The 23,635-nt window shown below is 54.0% G+C and overlaps 2 protein-coding genes across 7 annotated transcripts in view; both read left to right on the forward strand.

Annotated features, from left to right (window-relative positions):
• Positions 1–13,206, forward strand: part of ABCC8 (ATP binding cassette subfamily C member 8) — a 76,975-nt gene extending 63,769 nt beyond the window's left edge. For all 6 annotated transcript variants that reach the window (XM_019456456.2, XM_019456451.2, XM_019456454.2 and 3 more), the window contains 13 exons: positions 739–808; positions 1,309–1,466; positions 3,248–3,340; positions 7,537–7,639; positions 8,215–8,328; positions 8,663–8,783; positions 8,938–9,068; positions 10,041–10,119; positions 10,331–10,439; positions 10,864–10,967; positions 11,751–11,884; positions 12,367–12,429; positions 12,963–13,206. In XM_019456456.2, the coding sequence (XP_019312001.1) occupies positions 739–808; positions 1,309–1,466; positions 3,248–3,340; positions 7,537–7,639; positions 8,215–8,328; positions 8,663–8,783; positions 8,938–9,068; positions 10,041–10,119; positions 10,331–10,439; positions 10,864–10,967; positions 11,751–11,884; positions 12,367–12,429; positions 12,963–13,100 (1,417 nt within the window). In that variant the 3' untranslated portion in view covers positions 13,101–13,206. The remainder of the gene's footprint in view (positions 1–738; positions 809–1,308; positions 1,467–3,247; positions 3,341–7,536; positions 7,640–8,214; positions 8,329–8,662; positions 8,784–8,937; positions 9,069–10,040; positions 10,120–10,330; positions 10,440–10,863; positions 10,968–11,750; positions 11,885–12,366; positions 12,430–12,962) is intronic.
• A 3,739-nt stretch (positions 13,207–16,945) lies between these two features.
• On the forward strand, positions 16,946–20,269 carry KCNJ11 (potassium inwardly rectifying channel subfamily J member 11). Its single transcript, XM_019456450.2, has one exon. It carries the CDS (start codon positions 17,966–17,968, stop codon positions 19,136–19,138), a length of 1,173 nt encoding a protein of 390 aa, XP_019311995.1. The 5' UTR covers positions 16,946–17,965; the 3' UTR covers positions 19,139–20,269.
• The last annotated feature ends 3,366 nt before the right edge of the window (positions 20,270–23,635 follow it).

The following is a 23,635-nucleotide window of genomic DNA, read 5'->3' on the forward strand; positions in this document are numbered from 1 at the left end:
GAGAGAGGGGGAGACACAGAATCCAAAACAGGCTTCAGGCTCTGAGCTGTTAGCACAGAGCCCGACGCGGGTCTCGAACTCACAAACTGCAAGATCATGACCTAAGCCGCCCAGGTGCCCCAGGGCTGACTCAGTCTTAAAGCACAACAGGCAAACAGGTTATCTGAGCCCCAGTCAGTGCCAGACTCACCGTCTGACTACACTTTTTACTTTTCGGTCTTGTGAGCTCCCTGTGGTCCACAGACATGACCTCAAAGTTTACTTACCCCCTATTTGTCCCAGATCTGTGCTTCTGAAATCCTCTGGTTGGGGTTGGGCTGATTCTGGGTCACAGCCAGAGTGATGACAGGCAGAGTAGCCTTGCAGGGTCAGCCAGCTGACAGACTGTCCACAGGGCCCTGTTCCCCCTGACACATCATCCCTCTGGAGAAGACTATTTGTCCCCAGGATAGTTGCTGAGTGAGTCAGGCTGAGCAAGAGCTGAGGAAGGTGGCAATTGTCATACATGGGCTTGAGAGCCAGAGAGGTTAGTGAGGGGCCAGCACCCCTGTGGGCAGTTGCAGAAATTCTCAGGAACGCAGACCAGATATCTACAGACTTGCAAAGGCAACCGCCCCTAGAAAACCAGACCCAGGGATGACTCCAGAGACACCAGAATGAAAGAAATCACTACCCTCACTCGATAAACAGGAAGAAAATCAATAAACGAATGAGTAACTTCTTCTGGTTGCCTCTTAGGTTTTTTGAGACCACGCCCCTTGGAAGCATCCTGAATAGATTTTCAGCTGACTGTAACACCATTGACCAGGTACACAGGACTGTGACCCATTTCCCCAGTTCAGAGAGAGTCCAGACCCCTAGGAGCTTTTCCTCTCTGGTGCTGGCTTCCCCAGATCTGGTGATCAGAGCCCTGGGGGAGGAAGCAGGGGCCCCAATCTGATTATAATGCTGCCTCTGTGAGATGCTTCCCCTGTGAGATCTTCATGATAAGGCTGAGGGAAACCACATCCCTTTGGCTTCCATCCAATACCCTCTGGCTCACTTCAGTAAGGTTCCAGCATATTCTGAACCAAGGTGACTGATTCTGTGAAGAATATTCATTTCAATTCAGCTTGTGTTCTTTATTTGCCATCGTACTAGATGGTGAGGAAACAAAGTCCTGATTCCTGTTCTCAGGGAGCCTACAGTGTAGCTGGAGATATGAGACGTGTGCCTGTAATAATGTGAGAGAGAAAAACATGGCGGCAGGTAACGCACTGAAGAGAAACACCAAAACTCACCTCCCTCTCTCACCCTCCCCTCCGTCAGCACATCCCATCCACGCTAGAGTGCCTGAGCCGCTCCACCCTGCTCTGTGTCTCAGCCGTGGCTGTCATCTCCTATGTCACGCCTGTGTTCCTCGTGGCCCTCTTGCCCCTGGCCGTGGTGTGCTACTTCATCCAGAAGTACTTCCGGGTGGCATCCAGGTGATGGCAGTCTTTGTCAGCCTCAGGGGAATGAGGGATGGGAGGTGCTTTGCAATAGGCAGTTTGGTACTCTTATTAGAGTAATCATCAAAAAGTAGTAGAGTCCTATCCCCCTGAAAAGGAAAATAGAAATGAAGGAAATAGATTCATCTCCCACTATCCTGATGTAACCATCTCTCAGCACATACACACACACACACACACACACACACACACACATCGCCATTAATATTTCAAATATTGCCTTAAAAGATATGGTCAGAAATGGAATTGCTAGGTCAGGATGTATACACATGTTTATGCCCTTCATTCATTTTGCCAAAATGATTCTCAGGAGGGTTCTATGAGTCCAGTGACCAGGCTGATTGTTGATGCACGAAATCATGGGGGCACCTGATGGGAGGGGTGTTATGGCAACCATACCTCCCAGCTCGCGGGGTCCAGAGCCTTGACTTGGAAGCCTTGACTTGAGGAAGCCTTTCACATTGATCGTATTCTCCCTCAGGAACCTTGGAGCCACACAGCCTTTTTTTCCTACTCAACATTTTCTAAGAAGATGCTCTAGAAGTTCTTTCTGGGAGTGATTCTGTTAAACTCTTAGGTTCAATAATTTTACGAAAATTTTGAAAAAAATCTCTGGACCAGGGTTTATCAAACTGCCAATTACAACCTGTCCGTGGGTCATGAAATCAATATCATAGATCACAGCCAGCATTTTTAAAAAATGAAACTGAACAGATACTATCAAACCATATGCACACAGTAGCAGTAAGTTTTGCTTCATAAAACCTTTGTTGGGGTCACATGGGGTGTGTGTGTACATGTGCGTGTGTGTACATGTGTGTGTTCACGCACACACGCGTGTTCACACACACACACTGACTTGTGATATAAAATGCATATCTTACTGCAGGTTGTAGCCAAAAAGGTTAAGCACCTTGCCCAAGTGCACATAGTTGATTAGTAACTGGAGTCAAAATACTGATTATCAATAAAAACGATTAAATTTAGACACATTTTGACCACAATCACCTTGCCCACCAGAATCAAGATCTGTGTACTGGATGACCTAGAATCCCCTGGCACCCATGAGGAGCATATTGGTATTCACAAGTCACAGTGGCTTTTTAAACACTGTACAAGCTGTTTTACAAAGTTCCTTTCTTCTGCCAGAGAAACCACCCTGTTCCCCTGACATCCACTCTGCCTTGGGGACAGTCTGTCCAGGAAAGCTGCTTCCTGCATCCCAAGCTGGCCTCCCTGGCAGTAATGTGCTTGAAAAGGTGCAGTGGTGAGGAGCAGGAGCGATTCTGTTGCCTTGGAAACCTCTGGCCTTTCCCCCTCAAGGAGCTTTTTAGATACTGGCCTGTGTTGTGCCAAAACCTACTGTGGTTCCTGGGAAGGGATGGAAAGCTTTGAGCTAGGTCTTTCAGTTCCTTTCACGAGCCGTCTCAAGGTTCAAGTTGTTCACCTGTGAAAGGGAACCGACAGTGCCTGACCAGCCTCACCGCACGGAGAGTGAGGCTGTGCAGCGGGGCAGGGACCATGCAAGGTGGATGATGCCCTGGATGACAGTAGCTGCACCGGCATGCTGTTCAAGCGTTTTCCACAACAGCTTGCTGGGGTGGTACCGTTATCTTCCCTCTTTACAGGTGAGACACTGAGAGCTGAAGAGGTGAAGCCATTTGCCCAAGCAGTGGTTGGGGGTGGAGCTAGGATTCAGACCCAGGCTGAGCTGGGAGCCTGCCCTCCTAACCGTTCTGCTCCTCTCCCCTGCACAGGGACCTGCAGCAGCTAGATGACACCACCCAGCTCCCCCTGCTGTCCCACTTCGCTGAAACCGTGGAAGGCCTCACCACCATCCGGGCCTTCAGGTACCAGATGTACCCCGAGGTGGGGGTGGGTGCGGGTGGGGCCAGGGCCGCAGGTCCTGCGATTTAGTTCTCAGGGCTTGGCCTAGGAAGGCCCAGGACACACGTCTCCCAAGCCCTCCTCAGGCCCCAAGGCCCAGATGACGTCCACCAGAGGGGTTAGGTCCAGTAGGCTCCACTGTATGATCCAGAGAGGAAAATCTCAGCCCTGCAGCCAAGTCCAGAGCCTCTGTGAACTAAGGCAGGGTATGAAAAGAAACAAGGCTGGGACATATCCTCGCATAGCAATGCTATTAAAGATTTTTACATCGTGTGGGCCGGCCCTGAGGCCGTCTTTTGAGAACCTTCAGTGACTCAAACACTATGCCAAGTACTTTACATGCCAATCTCATTCATTCTGCACTGCAATCCAAGGCAGGTAGCATGATTATTCCCATTTCCCAGATAAGGATATTGAGGTTCAGAGATGTTATATAACCACTCTGTGTGAGGTCCCATGAAGCCCAGATTTGAACCTACTCATTCATTCAATAAACATTTACTGAGCTAAAACCCATGCCAGGCACTAAAAAGACAGAGATGAGTCAGATGAGTCCCTGCCCTGAAGGCATTTACAATCCAGGATTATCAATATAAACAATTAAATTTAGATGCATTTTGACCACCATTACCTTGCCCACAAGTATCAAGATCTGTATACTGGATGACCTAGAATTTCCTGGCACCCATGAGGAGTATGTTGGTATTCACAAATCACAATGGCTTTTTTTTTAATGTTTATTTATTTTTGAGAGAGAGAGAGAGCACAAGTGGTGGAGAGGTAGAGAGAGGGGGACTCAGAATCCGAAGCAGGCTCCAGGCTCTGAGCTGCCAGCACAGATCCCGATGCAGGGCTCGAACTCACGAACCGCAAGACTGTGACCTAAGCCAGAGTCAGATGCTTAACCAACTGAGCCACCCAGGTGCCCCCACAGTGGTTTTTTAAACATGGTACAGGCTGTTTTACAAAGTTCAGACCAGGAGAAACCCATGTGGCAGGTACTCTGAAAGAAAGGGGAACACAGGCTGGGGGGACAGAGAAGGGAGGCAGTCATGGAAGGCTTCATAGAGGAGAAGTCATTGGAGCTAGCATCAAAGGGTAGATAAAAGTTCACCAAGCTGGAGGAATTCCCCCCAAAACTTCAGTGCCCCTCCTCTATGTCCCCAGTCATGGTGTTGGGCTGGACAGGAGTGTCTGGGGCTGCCTGGGGAGGGGAGGGGGCTATTGCTCCCTGTTCCAGCCTCTGCCTGATGTATTAGGGCATCTCTCCTCCAGGCAGACAGGCCAAAGACCCCTAACTCAGAGACTTGGACTCTGGTCTCTCAGCCTCACCTGGAGAGCGATTCCAGGTTATTTTTAGGATGGCACAGCTGTGCAGGGTGTGACAATAACCATGCAACACCAAGGCCCATGTCCAGGAGTAACCCTAGGGCTCAAGGACCAGCCAAGAGAATCAGAGTGGCTTGTATCTCCTCCCTCTAAGCCCCAAAGCCCTAGGAGACATGTCCAGGCCCCGGGTACAGCACTGCAGCCCCCCCTCACTCCCTGGGGCATCTGGGGCCAGTGACAGGTCATCTGCGGGATCTTGTCTGAGTAAAGGAAAGCAAAGCAGAGCTCTGCCCTGGCCTTGGCTCTGCTTCCTGGACATCCTGTGCCCCTTTACAAGCCCGTGACGTCTTCCACAAAGAAGCCCCTTGAAACCTGGCGTGACTCTAAGGTCTCCTCTGAGCCCCCTTCCCATCTCTAGCCTGCATCTCCCCAGTTCCCTTGACTTCCAAGGCCCTCAACACCCCTGGACCTGGCCTCTTCTCAGTCTTAGCAACGTTCCCCTTACACATGGTGTCCTGGAGGCCTTTGGGCTGGGCCAGGGGCAGATAGATTGTGGCTTTCCTCAAGAGGCCAGACCCCCTCAGTAGGATCTGAGTGGATCCAGCAACCAGCTTCAGACCCAGCCTACCCTCCGGCAGAGGAACCACTGCCCAGTGAAGCCCCCCACACCCTCCACTGACACAGCGGGTGAGTTTTACATTTGAATGAAGGGCTTTGTAGTCATCCCTGGATGTGGTCAATTCATTGGCTTTTGCCCAGCAGCCTGCCCTGTTGAGAGCTAACTAGCATTTATTGATTGTGCACTCAGCACACGCCAGGCACTGTGCTAAGTGCTGTGTGTGGATTATTGCATTTCATCCTCTCCAGAGCCCGAGGACATGGATACGAGCAGCCACGTTCAACAGATGAGGCTGAGTAACCCACCTGAGGCCACACACATGGTTGAGAGCCAGTGCCAGGCTTGGAACCCAGGCCTGTTGGACCTTCTGGTTTCTCTAGGAGAAAAAAGCTTGCTTTTTCCCCAAAAAAATCTTCAAGAGTTCCCAGCCCTGGACTCAGTGTTGGGCTCAGACGTTGTTTCAGTCTAGGCAGGAGCCATTACTGTCCCCGTTTTACTCATGAGGAAACTGAATCTCGGTCCTGACACCCAGCCAGTGAGTAAGAACGCTCAGAAGCCAACGTGGGTGTGCGTGGCCCCGAGCTGGACCTCCTTCCACAATCCTCACACCGCCACACACCTGTCCCACAAGCTGCATCTCCCACACACCCTCACGCACACCCACCCCTCAGGCCCTCCCGTCTCACACACACACGCGCGCGCATGCACACACACAGACACCCTTGGTGCGCACTCAGTCACACCCTTCAGACGTGGGGTTGCACATTTGCCTCAGCCGCATCACCCACCCCCACACGGCCACCCGTGGCTGTGCAATCACACGCTCTCTCACACCTCAGAGACTCACTTTGCTCTCCTCAGACACACAGTTCGGGCACGGCCCCTCTACCCAGAAATAATCAAAGCTGAACAAATACCTTCCAGGAGTGAAAAGCAAATGCCCAGTAAGACTTGTTTTGAGTCCCTCTGAGTCTCCTCAGTTGTTTCCTTGAAACCAGTGCTAAGACAGCTTCCATTCCTTCCTTGGCTCATCATTAAACAAATGCTCCGCTCCCTCCTCTGGGCCTGGCCAGGCCAGCCAAGTGTGAGGGGGCGGTCAAGAAGAGTGAGACCAGGAGCCCAGGCTGGTCAGAGAGAAGAAGCAGGTCTATTTGAAGTAACGCAAGGAGAAATTGATGAGGGTGCAAAGGCAGGGAAGAAACCTCCAGAGTTCCTTGTACAGAGAGATCCCATTTACCTTAGAGGGTCAGGGAAGGTTCCATGCATTCATTCAACAAGTATTTATTGACAGTGACAGGTGCTGGGGATGCACTGGTGAACAAAACAGCCATGGGCTCCAGTCTCATGGAGTTTAGTCTCATGAGGGAGATAAGCGACTAGAGAAATGAATATATGAGCAAAGATTATGAAACAAACAGGCTGCAGAGATGGAGAACAATAGGTCAGGAAAGGCCACCCAGAGGAGGTGCCACTTAAGGTAAAGCCTGAATGCTGAGAGGAGTCAGCTTTGTGAAGAGCAGAGGAGAAAGCATTCTGGGCAGAGGGAAGAGCATGTACAAAGGCCCTGGGGTGGGGAAGACCTCGGCATTATCACAAAACCAAAAAAGGAAAAGTAATAAGTTACTTTATTGTAATTTCTGTGGCTGCAATGCAGTGAGCAAGGGAATTTGTGGCATGAAAGGATGCTAGGTTGGCAGGAGCCAGCTCAAACAGGCTCCTGGCAAGGAGGTGGTTCTTTAGCCTCAAAGCCATTGATATTCTCAGCAGGGGAGAGATGGGACACAATGTATAATTTACAAAGATGATGCTGGCTGCTGTGTACAGAGTAGCCTGTGGGGAAACAGCAGGCAGACCTATGGGGAAACAAGCAGGGAGAGGGGCAGGCAGAGGCAAAGGTGATTTTGGAGGTAGAAATAAGACATCTTGTGGAGGGATTGGATGTGAATCCAGGCAATTCCTTCATTTCTGGCCTGAACATCTAGATGGGCAGAGGTGCCCTTTACTGTAAAGGGGATGCCCTGGAGAGAACAGGTTTTGGGGTGAGAACAGGAGTTCGAAGGAGGGAGGAGGTAGCAAGGAGCTGGAAGGGCAGTCCAGAGAGGAATGGCATACGTAAGGTCAGATATGACATGTCTCCTGGCTGCTTCTCTGTAAGTGAGGAGAGGCCTGGGGGCCATGTGGACCCTCAGACCCTCCTCATCCTCCCTCCAGGTATGAGGCTAGGTTCCAGCAGAAGCTCCTTGAATACACAGACTCCAACAACATTGCCTCCCTCTTCCTCACCGCTGCCAACAGATGGCTAGAAGTCCGCATGGCAAGTGCCACCCCCTTCCCACCCCGGGCCCCGGGAAAGGGGCTTCTGATAGGGCGGTGGAGCCAGAGCAAGGGCCAAACATGGACCAGAGGGCAGGAAAAGAGGATGGAATACCAGCTTGTGTGTGCATACAGGGTGGGCACCGAGCCCTCCTGCTTCTCCCAGCCCCGGCAGCCCTCCTGGTGTCTGACCGGAGCCTCCTCTTCCCCGTCACTGCCTGGGGGCTTGTGTACCTGGGGTGTGTGCCAGTAGCCAGAACAGTTGTGTGTTGAACTGTGATGAGTGTGTGTCTGAAGTGGCTCATATGACCTGTGTGGGCCAGCTGGTGGGGCGTGCATGTTCAGGCATGTGCAGATGGGTAGGGGGAGCAGCGTAAGCTGTGTGCACACGTTGTCTCCTGGGGCTCCAGCCTTCAAGGCCTCCTGGGTGTCTGATGACGTGCAGGTGTGTAGCTGGGCTGGGGTAGAGTCTCTGGTGAGCCACCCTCTGCCCTGAAGGGAGTGAGGTGGGTGGGGGGACACTGTGGCTGTGGCTTCAACCCCTGAGGGCCCAGGCCGGCTCCCCTCCCTCCACAGGAGTACATTGGTGCATGTGTGGTCCTCATCGCAGCCGTGACCTCCATCTCCAACTCCCTGCACAGGGACCTCTCTGCTGGCCTGGTGGGCCTGGGCCTCACCTATGCCCTAATGGTGAGTGGCAGCAGACTAGGGCAGGGGAGGGCTCAGATACCAGCAGTTGGGGAATCTCAGGCACCTTCCCCAACTCAGACACCCTTCAGGCCTTACCCCAAGCTACCGTGAGTCCAATGCGGGATGGACCACGTGGGCAGGAGGGCTAACCCAGGACTGGGGCCCCAGACAGGTGGTGGGTAAGGATCCACATTCATTATAACCCTCCGGTGCCTCCAGGGAGGGCCCACCCTGAACAGTCAGCAGAAGGCATTGAGGACCTTTGGCCCCTCAGCTGTAAGACGAGGCATCCCAGTGGCCAGGGTTGAGCCGAGTGACCACTGACTCCCCACAGGTCTCCAACTACCTCAACTGGATGGTGAGGAACCTAGCAGACATGGAGATCCAGCTGGGAGCTGTGAAACGCATCCACGGGCTGCTGAAAACCGAAGCGGAGAGCTACGAGGGACTGCTAGGTGAGGGGCCAGAGGAGAGGGCATGCCAGGGGAGAGGCCCGGAGGAGGGGCATGTCCGGCTTGAGGCGGCCACAAGCAAGGCTGGGGTAGGCTGGCCCTCCTGGATACCAGCTGCGGCTCCCATGTGCTGCCTGACCCCCGGCCTGGCCCTCAGCACCCTCGCTGATCCCGAAGAACTGGCCAGACCAAGGGAAGATCCAGATCCAGAACCTGAGTGTGCGCTATGACAGCTCCCTGAAGCCAGTGCTGAAGCATGTCAACGCCCTCATCTCCCCAGGACAGAAGGTCAGTGGGCTGGCAGGACATAGGGCTGGAGGGCCTCACAGAGTCACCTCATGGCCCCCCGGGGCCTTCCAGGGCTCACACCCAGTCAGACGCCCCAGTCTCCAGCCTGGGCTCCTCACACCGACAAGGCTCAGGCCACCTTTCCCCCACCCCCTCTTCCTTCTCCTTCTGCTGCCCTCACTCACCCACTAAGGAGATGGACACTCCAGACTCCCCTGGCTTAAAGGGCTTTTGTCAGAGCCCCCCTGCAAATGGCCAGGGGCTCTACCAGGGCACTGCCCCCTGAGTTTCAGAGCAGGTCATAGGGGCAGAGAGGGAGGCTGCACTTGTCCTGGGGAGGGAGCCCCTGCCTGGCCCTCTGACCCAACTCTCTGATTCCCTCCTCGCTCCCCCTCTGCTGTGACGCTGCCCCTCTCCTTCTGTCTCTTTGTCTCTGTCTCTCTGTCTTTGGCTGTGACTGTCCATCTCATTATCTAGGACCTTTAGGTGTACCTCTGTCCCTGCCTCTAGCTCCTCCCATCTGTCCCTGCCTCTCGCATCCTTCTCTGTCACCATCTCTGTCTTTGTACTCATCCCTTATTGTCATTTCTGTGGGTACCCATGGGCCAGGAAGCAAGTGGGTCAGAGATGACTGTAGTTTAAGGTGGGGCACCCAGATACATCCTTGCATACCACACCCAGACGCCCCATGCCCCCCTACCATACCTGTGCACACAGAGTATGTACGAGCGCCCCCGGCATTTCCCCTGCAGCCGCATACCAGGCACAGCAAGACCTACGCCCAAGCCCAGGAAAATGGTCCCTGTGGGAGGCCCCTCTAGACCCCTCTAGACTGTAGGAAGCAAGCCCAAACTTTGGCCCGGGCCCGGCCAAAAAAGAAACTGGTCGGAAAGCCAGGACAAAAGAGATGCTGTGACCTCCAATGCCTGCGTACCCCCCAGCTACTCACAGTGAACCTGCTCCTCTCTCCAGATTGGGATCTGTGGCCGCACAGGCAGCGGGAAGTCCTCCTTCTCTCTTGCCTTCTTCCGCATGGTGGACATGTTCGAAGGTGAGTTGTATGACAGGCACCCCATGTGTACCTACAGCCGCCAGATGGGACCTCAGTCCTGGTGTGTGGTCAGATGTCATAGGAGGCCCAGCAATCACTGCCCCCCACCCCCGCATCCTCCATGGGACCCATATCCCAGGCTGACCCTGCCCCCAGCACCACCAACTCCCTCACTCCCTGGTGCCCCACCTGAGACACTGTCCCCACACAGGGCGTATCATCATCGACGGCATCGACATCGCCAAACTGCCGCTGCACACCCTGCGCTCACGCCTCTCTATCATCCTGCAGGACCCCGTCCTCTTCAGTGGCACCATCCGGTGAGCCCCACCACTCCACCAAGCCCACCCCGGGCCCAGGCCCCGCACCTTGGATCTGGAGCATAGAGAGGAGGGGGGTGGGTAAGGCCAGGAGCGCCCGGCTGGGTACCCAGCATCCTGGGCAGGAAGCCCTGCTCAGGCTCTGGGCACTATGGGCTGACCTGGTCCCTCACAGTTTTACCCCCGTGCCGTGCTTTTTCCCCGTTAGGCCTAGGCAGGCACTGGTGGAGGTAGCCTAACCATCAGGCTGGGAATACTTTCCTCCACCCACTCACCAGCTGGCTGCCGCCTGCCAGCCAGGCCCCAGAGGCGATCGGTTCTGGCTCCCTGTTCCCTTCACCAGCCTCACTCTCTGCCAGTCCCCAGGGACGGAGCCAGGCCCCCTGCTCCCTTCCCTAAGGGGACTTTCTGTGTCACCCTCCAGATTTAACCTGGACCCGGAGAAGAAGTGCTCTGACAGCACGCTGTGGGAGGCCCTGGAGATAGCCCAGCTGAAGCTGGTGGTGAAGGCGCTGCCGGGAGGCCTGGGTAACTATTCATGCTGGAGCAGCCGGAGGCACGCAAGGACGTCTGGATGGGCTAGGAGGCAAAACTCACACCCATGTTTTTGGTTTGCCCAGAGTTTAGTTTAGAAACCATTTAGTTTTACCTTTTACCTTATGGGAGCTCAGAGAGGTCAAGTGAGTTGTCCCAGGCCACACGACTGGTCAATTCAGGGGCTAGCTCCTCCCCTGGGCCCCCCAGGGCCGAGGGGGGACAGCTGTGAGACACAGCTTGCAAGTTCATCATATCATGGCAGTGCATTCAGCCCTGCCTGCCCCGTCCACCTGCCTGCCCAGTTCTGCCCCAAGGAAGGAGAGGACAGACTGGGAAATCACAGGTACAGGTCACTCTTCAAGGCTGCAGGGAAGACCCTGCCCCCACCCCAGATGTCAGCAGAGCCTCGGTGTATTCGCTACAACCCCTGGGGCAGTGGGGGCTGGCCAAGCCTTGGCTTCAGAGAATCACTCCACCAATGCCCACACACATGCGGCACATACACAGTGCACAAGCTCCCTCCTGGAACTGCCTGGGGCCACAGCAGTGCAAACCTGCAGAGGGAGCTCTTCTCCTTGAAAATCCACACAGAGAGCATCTGTGTCATTGGATAAGGCGCAGCAACCCTGGGCACACCTGTCCTCATGACATATGCCTGCATATCTGCCCCGGGCATACATTTTCCAACATTCCCCAAGCCATGCCATCTACTAAACTCCCAATGCGAGATTAACTCAGCCCTGCTCCTCCCCCCTCACCCGGGGCTGTTTTCAGATGCCATCATCACTGAAGGTGGGGAGAATTTCAGTCAGGGTCAGAGGCAACTGTTCTGCCTGGCTCGGGCCTTCGTGCGAAAGACCAGCATCTTCATCATGGACGAAGCCACGGCTTCCATTGACATGGCCACGGTCAGTCCTGAGCACATAAATGGGGTGGGGTCTTGGAGACAGTTTTCATGGGGTGTTAGGGTGAAATTTGCAAGAAGTGGTCCTGAAGCTCAAGTGGTCTTTAACATCAAGGGCCATTTGTGGCAGAAAAGGCAAAGGACTGGGGGACCCTGATTCTAGTCAGTCTTAAGACATGTTTATAGTGTCCGTACACACAAGCTGCACACAGACCCACAGAGACTTCACACTCATCACCCGCCACACAGCACAGCCAGACATACAGCACACATATGTGCACAGAGCTGACCCCCCAACAGGTTGAGCCCAGCTCCTGAATGCTAGAACTTGGTTGGTCTTGGGAGACAAGGACCAGACAGAGGGAGTGGTGGGCTACTGGGATCACATGGGAGCTGGACCATAAACCTGGGCCCCACATCCCCAAAGCCAGGCCAGACCCCATCCACTAGGCAGATGAGCCAACAGCTGTCGCTCCCACCTGGCAGGAAAACATCCTCCAGAAGGTGGTGATGACGGCCTTCGCAGACCGCACTGTGGTCACCATCGCGGTAAGGGGCCCCTTGTTGGGGTTTTGGGAAGCACCCAGAGAGAAGACTGGACTCTTGAGGCTGCCATCAGAGGACAGCCACTGGGCTCACACCCGGGCCTGGTCATCAAGAGAGGACCCTGGAGTAATACAGAGCAAAGAGTCTGGAGGGCTTGTGGGGAAACTGCATTGTAGGATGTGGAATGTGGGAGGATTTGCACCTGCACTTCTTCAGATCCTTTCTCTTTCTCCAGGTTCCAAGGCCCCGTGAGCTAGGCTAGGGTTACTGCTCCATAGGAAGTGGAGGTTGGGGTGTGGGGCAGTCCTGAGTCTTGAAGCCTAGAGGTGAGGGCAGAGCTGAGATTTGGTAAGGGAAGGGGGGTATCATTAGTGGACAGAGGGCTTGGAGTCACAGCCACCCCAGGAAAAGGCAGTGGCCACAGAGATGGGACATTCCATCCACAGGCCTCCTCCTCCAAACTGCAGGAGGGATACCCCCAGCTGCCCCTTCTTTGCCCCCCCCAACCCTGACCGGGCCCCTCCTGCCCCACCCAGCACCGTGTGCACACCATCCTGAGCGCAGACTTGGTGATTGTCCTGAAACGTGGCGCCATCCTTGAGTTCGACGAGCCAGAGAAGCTGCTCAGCCGGAAGGACAGCGTCTTCGCCTCGTTTGTCCGTGCAGACAAGTGACCTGCTGGAGCCCAAGTGCTGGCCCATACCCCGCCCTGCCCCTGCCTCCTGCCTGGGCTTTCTCACTGTACAATCACTTGTAAATAAAGAGATTGGTTATTTCCTACCGGAGGCCTTGAGTCTGATGGGCAGGAACCAGGAGTCTGGACCAGCCTGGGGTCCAGTGGAGCCAGCCTGCCTGGCATCAGGCAGACCTGAAGCTGTGTTAGTGTAGGCAAAAGTGTATTTCCTTATCTGTGAAAAGAAGGTTGTATTAGTCTGCTCAGGTTGCCATAACAAAATAGCAGACTAGGAGACTTAAACAGCAGAGTTTTTTCTGACAGTTCTGGAGCCTGGAAGTCCAAGATCAAGGTGTCATAAGTTTGCTTTCTCCTGAGGACTTAGTTACCTCTGCACAGGTCCTATATCCAAATACTGTCACACTGGGGGGCTTCAACATATGAATTTAGGGCATTAACAAATGGATTTAGGGGGTGGGACACAATTCAGTCCATAACAACAGTTATAGCATTTTTGTGATTATCTCATCAGACTAAGTGGTCCCCTTCTTTCTCACTTTATTTCTTGGATTAAAATTGTGGGGTACCCTGAATTGGTACTATTTCCAATACAGATGACAGGAATCCAACTCAAAGTGGCTTAAACAAAAACTGGAATGTATTGCCCTAAATGACGGAGAAGGCCAGGAAGTGTACTTCCTTCAAGCATGGCTGGATCCACGTGTTTGACATCAGGAATGTGTCTCCATTTCTGGGTTCCATCTTCCTCTCCCTCCCTGATGACAAATGGCCACTAGTACCTCCAGCATAGACCCTATCCCTCTGAAAGAGAAATGCTTTTTCCCAATAGTTCCAGCAAAAATCTTGGGAGCAAATCTCAATGGACCAACTTAGGTCATACCCCCACCTCCACCCAAACACTGTGGCCAGAGGGCTAGGATACACTGACTGGCTATGCTTGGATCACATGACCCCATCTGTGTCCCCCATATAGAAGCATTCAGAATGGGAGAAGGGTGGTCCTTCAGAGGGAATCACAGTGCATATACCACAAGTCGGCCAGGTGTTGGCCAAAGATGCTGAGGCCCAGACACTGGGGAGACCAAAACAACAGATACCCTTTGCTTCTATCAGCATCATGAAACAGGAGTACAGGGGCGCCTGGGTGGTTCAGTAGGTTGGGCGGCTGACTTCAGCTCGGGTCATGATCTCATGGTCCGTGAGTTCGAGCCCCACATCGGGCTCTGTGCTGACAGCTCAGAGCCTGGAGCCTGTTTCAGATTCTGTGTCTCCCTCGCTCTGACCCTCCCCTGTTCATGCTCTGTCTCTCTCTGTCTCAAAAATAAATAAGTGTTTAAAAATTTAAAAAAAAAACAACAAACAGGAGTACATACCTGCCCTCAGTCAAGAAATGGCAGGTCCTCATTTACATATCATAGTATTATCATTCATATGTTGCCTTCAGTACTGTCTATACCAGGCTCTGGGTGTAGACCCAGGAGTCTTGGGCCTGTGTCCCTCTTGGTTGCAAGGGCGTCAGAGCAATGTAAGGAAAACCCACCAGTCACTGGAAAGAGGCCCAATACAGACCTTTTGGATATTCCAGGAGCCAGAGGGGATCAGGAAGTGAGAGCTCTGTAAGGCTTAGCAGACTGCCTAGGGGAGGCAAGATTTGAGTTGGGCGTGAGAGGGGTGGGACTTGGACTGGCAGAGTTAGAGGAAACGGCCCATAGGGTAGGGGGAGGGAGCATAAGATCAGGGAGCCTTAAATGCCAGGAAAAGGAGTCTGGAATAAGCCTATGAACACAAGGGAAGTAGAAAAGGGTTTTGAGTGAAAAAGGAACCTGACAAGTGTAGTATTTGGAGGAGATGTGTATGAGGAGGTGCAGGATGGAGCAGGGCAAGAGGCTGAGCTCTTTGGGTAAGCATCTCACCTTCCTGGAAAGGGTGGAGCAGATAATAGCTGAGGCCTTAGGGCCATACTATGAGGCAGGGCTTTGCCTTTCTAGTTCTAGGATGTCTCTGGGGGCCTAGCAGCTCCCTCCACTGAAGGGCCTCCCAAGAGCAGAGCCTGAGGAGGGAGATTTCCATCCCTGGCCTCACCTTGCACCCACCACACCCCAAGGGATTGAAGGGAGGTAGCAGGGGTGGGGTAAGGCCCACACTGGAGTCTCTCAGGATGCCCAAGGCCATTCTGGCCCAAACCCCTCCATAGTATCCTTGATGGTCTGCCAACTTTGACTTGGATACTCCAAAGACATGGGTCATCTCTGGTTATTAGAACTGACTTTTCCATATGTGACATCACAGCCCGCCCCTGTTCCACTCAGTGTCTATACTGGTTCCATACTTTAGACCACACAGAACTACTATCATTGAACCCCTGGAGTTTCTGCAATAGTGCCCAAACTCCCTAGGAGGTGCTCCATGGCTCCTTTTCTGGTGGCTGAGTGGCTGGTTTCCTGTGTAACCCTGTCTCATTGAGCTCCCCACTCTGATCATCCTATTCTCCCCTCCCCACCCTAGGCACTGCATCTCTGTTAATATAGCCCAAGCTCACACTTACCCTGAGTAGCAGTGTTCACTCTGCCTGCAGGTGAGTATGAGAGAAAAAGGAACACTCATTATGCAAATTACAATCTGCCCCACTGTGGCCCATATCCCCACTGTCTCCATCTTTCCATCCCTGCCTCAAGCCCCCACTCCAACAATTGGACACACATGGGTCAGGGTTCCATAAAGATCTGAGCCCCAGAGAGGGGACAGGGCCATTACTGTCCCCAACAGACCTGGAAGGCTTTCTGTCCCAGCTGAGAACTGGGGTTCCCCACGTGAAGCCCAAGCCACAGGGCAATCCGAAGCTGATGCCTGCAGTAGAAGCACCACTCGTGTTCAGGTCAAGAGCTTGAATCCCCCAGTTCCCAAACCAGCCCGAATACAGGCCCTCAGACCCAGGTTCCTCCCACTACCTAAGGTATAAGAAACAAGGCTGCAGGTGTAAGCAGGTGTAAAGCAAGTGTTGATAGCTCAAACTCTCTTTAAAATACAGGGGTTTAGTGGGGTGTCTGGGTGGCTCAGCCAGTTAAGCATCCGACTCTTGATTTCAGCTCAGGTCATGATCTCACAGTTGGTGAAATTGAGCCCCATGTAGGGCTCTGCGCTGACAGCATGGAGCCTGCTTGAAGTTCTCTCTCTTCCTCTTTCTCTGCCCCTTCCCTGCTTGCACCCCCTCTCAAAATAAATAAATAAACATTAAAAAATACAGGGGTGTAGTTGTGGGATAATTAAGAAGAGGCAACCACCCAGGCTTCTGGGCTGCAGCACCCAGCATCCCCTGAAGTGGAGGTGAAACTGCGCTCCTACACCTACTAGTAAGGTGCATTATTTTCTGGGGAGGGAGTCCGTGGCTTTCATCAAATTCTCAAAGGATCCATGACTTAGAAAAGATTAAGAGCATCCCCAAAGAGAAGAAGCAGTCAGTAGAGAAATCCTCGGGCCACCTAATATCTCCCGGTCACCAGGCTGGTGACACAGCCCCTCAGTGCCTTCTTTCCCTGGGAATCCGCAAAGCCCAATCCTGCAGGAGGGGTGGGTATTGGCCCAACTAAGAATGGGAAAATTGGAAGAGGAAAGTCAAGGCGTTTAGGGGCTGCAGTCCTCAGACTGAAAGGCGGGTCGCGACTCCCCTCTGTGTCCCCGCTTGGTCAGGAAGAATCTCTTTTGGTCCATCTGATTGGGCAAACCCCCAAAACTAGACTGTGAATCTGGAACAGGAAGGCGGGGCGTGGCGGGGGTGTGAACGGCGAGGGGCGGGGCTTGATCCTGTGCCCGCCCCTCCTCCAGCTCAGGAATAGGTCGGGCTCCCCCTGGCGGCCCCGGGTCCCCACTCCACTCCTCCGGCTCCCCAGCCCTCAATCTTCTGCCCCCACCTAGCACAGGTCGGTCTCAGTGGACCAACAGACACACGGACAGACGGACGAGAGGACCACCCGCTGGGACGCCTGGGCGGCCGGAAGGGCGGAGAGGCGACGGCTGCGGCTTGAGGAGCAGGAGCAGGTGCTGCGGCGACGAGCGGGCGGGGCAGGACGGAGCGGAGCGCCGGGCGGGGGCGCGGCGCGGGCTTGCGTGGGGCCGGCGGGGAGCGGAGAGGCCGCGACTCTGAGTGAGCTGTGCCAGGTTGCGCTGGGGGCGAGGGGATCTGGAGTGGAGTCCAGTGGGGTTAGTGACTCCGGAGGGCGCGGGATCCCAAGGAGACGGAAAGGACAAGCGCTTGGAGGGAGATCCCGAACAGCCGCGAGGGGGGGGTGGGGGGGTGGGGAGGGCAACGGAAGGTGAGGTAGAAAGGGGAGCATACGTGGAGGCCGGACTGGGGGTCGTCAGAATATGAAACTGGAGCTTCGAAGGGGGCCGGGAGCAGAAATGGGTAAGGCAAGAGAAACGGTGGGGGTTGTGTGAGGTCTGGTGAGTTGGTAAGATCCGGAGGTGTTAAGTTCCAAGATAGAGGAGGTGGGTTGAGAAGGAAGGCTGGGTGAGGAGAAGGAGTCTTAGGGGGAGCCCAGGGTGGTCAGCGGTGGAAGAGAGTTGAGCTGAGATCCAGGACAAGGTGGGGAACAGGCCGGGTAGGGGGCTCACTAGGCAATGGGCAGGGGGCGCTGAGGTGTGAGGCTGGTTTAAAGAAGCAGGGTTGCCAGGTGGAAGTGAGGATGAGTCTGGTTGGGGAGGCATCTCAGAAGTGACACCAGCACAGACTAAGGGTGGTCCCCAGGTGGAAGGGTGCCCAGGGAGGAAACCCCACAGTGAGGCCTAAGACTTGGTCAGGAGGGTGCCCTCCATGGGGGAAGCCTCTCCCCGGTGGTTGCTGGAGCCATGCTGTCCCGGAAAGGCATCATCCCTGAGGAGTATGTACTGACACGGCTAGCAGAGGACCCCGCGGAGCCCCGGTACCGCGCCCGGGAGCGGAGGGCCCGCTTCGTGTCCAAGAACGGCAATTGCAACGTAGCCCACAAGAACATCAGGGAGCAGGGCCGATTCCTGCAGGACGTATTCACCACACTGGTGGACCTCAAGTGGCCACACACGCTGCTCATCTTTACCATGTCCTTCCTGTGCAGCTGGCTGCTCTTTGCCATGGTCTGGTGGCTCATCGCCTTCGCTCACGGTGACCTAGCCCCTGGCGAGGGCGCTGCCGTGCCCTGTGTCACCAGCATCCACTCTTTTTCGTCTGCCTTCCTTTTCTCCATTGAGGTCCAGGTGACCATTGGTTTCGGTGGGCGCATGGTGACTGAGGAGTGCCCGCTGGCCATCTTGATCCTCATTGTGCAGAACATCGTGGGGCTCATGATCAATGCCATCATGCTGGGCTGCATCTTCATGAAGACTGCCCAGGCCCACCGGCGGGCCGAGACCCTCATCTTCAGCAAGCATGCTGTCATCGCCGTGCGCCATGGCCGTCTCTGCTTCATGCTGCGCGTGGGTGACCTCCGCAAAAGCATGATCATCAGCGCCACCATCCACATGCAGGTGGTGCGCAAGACCACCAGCCCCGAGGGTGAAGTGGTGCCCCTCCACCAGGTGGACATCCCCATGGAGAACGGTGTGGGTGGCAACAGCATCTTCCTGGTGGCTCCTCTCATCATCTACCATGTCATCGATGCCAACAGTCCACTCTACGACCTGGCGCCCAGTGACCTGCATCACCATCAAGACCTCGAGATCATTGTCATTCTCGAAGGCGTGGTGGAAACCACAGGCATCACCACCCAGGCCCGCACCTCCTACCTGGCTGACGAGATCCTCTGGGGCCAGCGCTTTGTACCCATTGTGGCGGAAGAGGACGGCCGCTACTCCGTGGACTACTCCAAATTCGGCAACACCATCAAAGTGCCGACACCACTCTGCACTGCTCGCCAGCTTGATGAGGACCGCACCCTGCTGGACGCCGTGACCCTCGCCTCTGCCCGCGGCCCTCTGCGCAAGCGCAGTGTGGCTGTGGCCAAGGCCAAACCCAAATTTAGCATCTCTCCAGATGCCCTGTCCTGAGCCATGGTCCCTTGGGCCCCCACACTGCATGTGTGCACAGAGGCAGTGTAGTATGGTATGTAGAGTGGACATGGTATGGGCCCCTTGGCGGGGCCAGGATCTGGTGTGAGGCTGGGCCCTCTTCAGCTCAGCCTCCCCTCCTGCTGTTAGCCCGTGGCGTTACAAGGCACTTGTCACTACGCTATTTCTGGCCTCAACAGGAGACTGTACTGGGTTATTTTTGTCTCTGCTCCTCCCAGCCCCAGCTCAGGACCGGCTCACCCCCCACCCTCTCCCTCCTCCCCAGACTGGGGAAGCTGTGGGAAGTGCTGGACCCTCAAGTTGGGTCTCTGTACAGTCGTGCATCCCCATGATCAACTGACCACAAGCTGGACAGATGGGTGGGGAAGAACAGTCCCCAGGTTGGCAACCTGCTGCTCTGTTTCTGTGACCCCAAGAGATGAATGGCCACTCTTGTTCCCTGAAAAAGTGGTGGCTTAATGGGTGGGCCCTGCCAGCTGGAGAGGGCAGTCAATGAAGGAGCACATTCCAGCTGGAGGATTGGAGGTGTGGAACCTGCACAGACGGGGAAAGGCTGAGGCTGACAGGGCTCCCCTCCCCGGGGCAGACTCAGGCAGGGAGGAAATGGTGTGAGGACACTCAGCTATGCCGAGCTCTGCTCAGGCTCAGGAAAGAGGAGATGGGCTCCTGTGCCCTCGCTCTTTGCCCTGACACCAAGGCTTCAGTGGTGAGGGGCTGCGGTTCCTGCCCACCCCCATTCTGCCCCTGCCCTGGGAGGCTGAGGTGGGCTGGAGCAGACAGTGGCATGCTAAGCAGAAAGAGGCTGAAGAGAGGGGGTCCTGGGCCCACCATACAGATTGAGCTCTGGTCCTGGCTCCCCACGGGTGGCTATCGCTCACTCTGTCTGTCCAGCGGGTGGCCGTGGAGGGTCTTTGGATTGGAAAAGGAGATGTTGGAAAGCTCAGGATGGTGGCGGTGAGCAAGGTTGCTGAGGCAAAGAGGCCCTTGGTCCTCATGGGCTTGACCCCAAGTGGCACTCTTGAAGCAGTGCTGCGTATACTTGCCCAGGATTCTGCCTTCTCTGTTGTCAACAAAACTTCCCTACACTCTGGGCTGCTCTTGCGGGGCGGGGGGGGGGGGGGGGGGGGGGGGGGGGAGGCATGCTGCTGGACAGGGAGGGTAGGGGCTGGCAGCTGCCAGCCCACATTCCAAAGGTGCCACAGATCCTAGCCAGGAGGCCAGGCAAAGGACTTGGGGCTGACCCTTGTCACCCAGTTCGGAGAGACTTTTACTTTTCTGCCTCAGGTAGTCCAGCCCTGCCAGCCTGTCTGACCATCTCAGTCTTGGAGCACCTACCAGGCTTATAGCCCTGGGCCCTGCGTCCACGTCCAGCAATATGCTGGAAGGCTGGATGGTCAGGGCAAGAGGTGGGGACGTCATATGCATTAGTTACAGGCACCTCGGAGATAATTGAGGGTTCGGTTCCAGACCACCACAATAAAGCAAATATTGCGATAAAGAGTCAAATAAATTTTTTGGTTTCCTAGTGCATATAAAAGTTATGTTTACACTGTACTGTAGTCTGTTAAGTGTGCAATAGCATTATGTCTAAAAAAAACAATGTACATACCTTAATTAAAAAATATTTTATGGCTGAAAAGTACTAACTGTCATCTGAGCTTTCAGGGAGTCGTAACCTTTTTGCTTGAGGGTGTTGCCTTGATGTTGATGGCTGCTGACTGATTGGGGCGGTGGTTGCTGGAGGTTGGGGTGGCTGTGGCAATTTGATAAGACAACAGTGAAGTATGCCGCACTGACTGACTCTTCCCTTTAGGAACGATTTCTCTGTAGCATGCGATGCTGTGTGATAGCATTTCACCCACAGAACTTCTTTCATAATTCAGAGTCAGCCCTCTTAAACTCAGTCGCTGCTCTATCAGCTAAGTTTACGTAATATTGTAAATCCTTTGTTGTCTTTCAACAACCCTCACAGCATCTTCACCGGGAGTAAATTCGATTTCAAGAAATCGCTTTCTTCATTCAGCCCTAAGAAGCAAATCCTCATCCATGCAAGTTTTATCGTGCGATTATAGTCATTCAGTCCCATCTTTGGGCGCTACTTCTAATTCGAATTCTCTTGCTAATTCCGTAACATCTCCAGTAACTTCCTCCACTGAAGTCTTAAACCTTCTATTTGTGAAAAATGCAATATCTGCAAAACTCAATAAAGCAAAGCCTAATAACATGAGGTATGCCTGTAGTAATTGGAGTGTAAGCTCTTAAGCCAACTTGGGTTCCAATCCTGGCTCTGGCTCTAAGGCCTTGAGCAAGTAACTCAACCTCTCTGTGCCTCAGTTGCCTTATCTATAAAGTGGGACTGCTAATAGTACATACCTCATAGAATTGTTATGGGAGTGAGTGAAAAACACATGTAAAAGGCTTCAGTGCCTCATCCATAACAAGGGCTCAATAAATGTTAACTGTTTTATGCTGTAAATTAGCTATGATGAGACAACTGACCACACAAATGTTAAGGGAGAAATTATACTTCCCCTCGGTGATGAGGTTCTCTGCCTGGTCTTACTTTAACACAGACAGGGGCTACGGCAGACCCTATTACCTGGTCTTTTTGTCTCACCTCACCCCCTGCAGTCCATCTGCCATGCAGCCCTCAGAGTGGTCCCGGTCAAACGGTTGCAGTCATTTCCTCCCATGTCAAGTACTTTCATTAATCCTCCATCACCTTCTGGGGCCGGGCTAGACCCTGTAGCCAGCCATTTCTGCTTTCCAACCTTGCAGTTTACTGTTCTCTTGCCAGGACCTTGTGCAGCCACCCATTCCCCGGCAGCCTCACTATTCCCTCCTTGCACGTAACATTGACCTTCCAACCTCTGAGCTTCGCTTCTGTTATTCCCTTTGCCTGGAATGCCTAGGCCTCATCTCTGCCTGTTGAAATCCATAAAAGTATCTCATGTCACTGTGGTCAAGGCCAAATGATGCCTCCTTGAAGCCTTCCCTGATTCTTCTGAAAAGAGGTAGTCCCTTCCCTTCCTCTGTGTTTGTGGGCAGCCCAAACTTTTCCCTGTGTTTGTGGCAAACCCAAGTTTGTGGTTTCTTAAGATCAGGGACTATATCTGATTCAGCACTGTGGCTGGAACTAAGTGCTGAATGAACGAATAAATGAATGATGAATAGTGTATAGAACAACAAGCCAGCATCACTGTTGCAGTTTGAAGCCTGCTGTGAGCTTTAACTGGATCAGTGAGAGTTTGTCCCAGGCTACTCCAGAGGTAGGGTTGAGGGGCCAGGAAGCTGCCACTGATGGTCCAAGCTCTAAGCTGCCTGCTGCCTGCACCCACACAGAACCCCAACATTGACTGGTTTGGTTTGTGGTTTAGAAGGGATGAAAACCTACTCAGAGTCAGCCCAGAGTTCTGGGGACAGTGCCTGGCTCCTGGGACTCAGCTTAGCTGTCCTTAAGGCCAGGAGAGGGGCCAGACTCATTAATGAGAAGCTGCTCAGCAGGACTGTTCTCGGAGCCCCATCCAAAGTAACCTTCCTCCACCCCCTCCACCTTAAAGGGCTGGTGACAGAATGGGCAGAGCTGGGGGCTTAGCGCCACCTGCTGGCCACATAGAAGACCTACTTGATTAGAAAATCTGGGCCACTGGTCTGAAGCTTTCCCCTCTAAGAGAGAGCCCTAGCCTTAAAGCTTAGCTCAGGGAAGAGCTGGAAAGTTCCAGGCATGGAGGAAGCTGCTGGACCAATACTTCCTTGACACCTCTTCTTTAAGGCACAGGCCTAAACTGAACAAGGAAACTCCCCTGAGCTCCACTCTTCCCAGCAGCAACTTCCCAGGTACATTTGTTTCTGATATTCTGCTTCCAAGACAGCAGGGGGCATCACATGAGAGCAGACAGAGCAACCCAAGCTAGTTCACACCCATGTGCAGGACTGGCTCTTCTCCAGGCTCCCCAGAAAGGGGAGGAAAGTATCTCGTGTCACTGGGGTCCAGGATTGAGGGAGGCAATGTTCTCTTCTGAGTCTGCAGATGAGGATACAGGATCAGAAGTAGAGTTAACTTACTAAGATCTTGTATTTGGTAAGTAGCACGCCCAAGATTCGGACTGAGCTCCTTTCCCCCTGCTGCACAATCCCAGTGACCAGGTGGGCTGCCTTGCTCTAAGTGTCAGATCCACCGCAGGGGACAGATGTCTCTGGACCAAACACAAGAGGAAAAGTGCAACTCAGAAAGCCCCTGGGGTCTCCCCCCACCCCACCAAGGTCCTGGGATTGAAACTGATGGCTGGCTCAGCTGTGGTTAAATGACAGCCAGGATCATGTCCAAAACACCAAAGGAGCCAGAGAGACCTCACTGACACTTCCTCTTGGCCTCCATCTTCTCCCTTCTTGCAAGAGGACTGGGATCCCTACCTTCCAGGCTACCTTCCCCCCAGTCAGTCAGGTGGCCATGCAAACTGATGGGGGCACATCTGC

This window comes from Panthera pardus, unplaced genomic scaffold, assembly GCF_024362965.1.
Source record: "Panthera pardus isolate Hobbes unplaced genomic scaffold, ASM2436296v1 HiC_scaffold_12, whole genome shotgun sequence".
Lineage (NCBI taxonomy): Eukaryota > Metazoa > Chordata > Mammalia > Carnivora > Felidae > Panthera > Panthera pardus.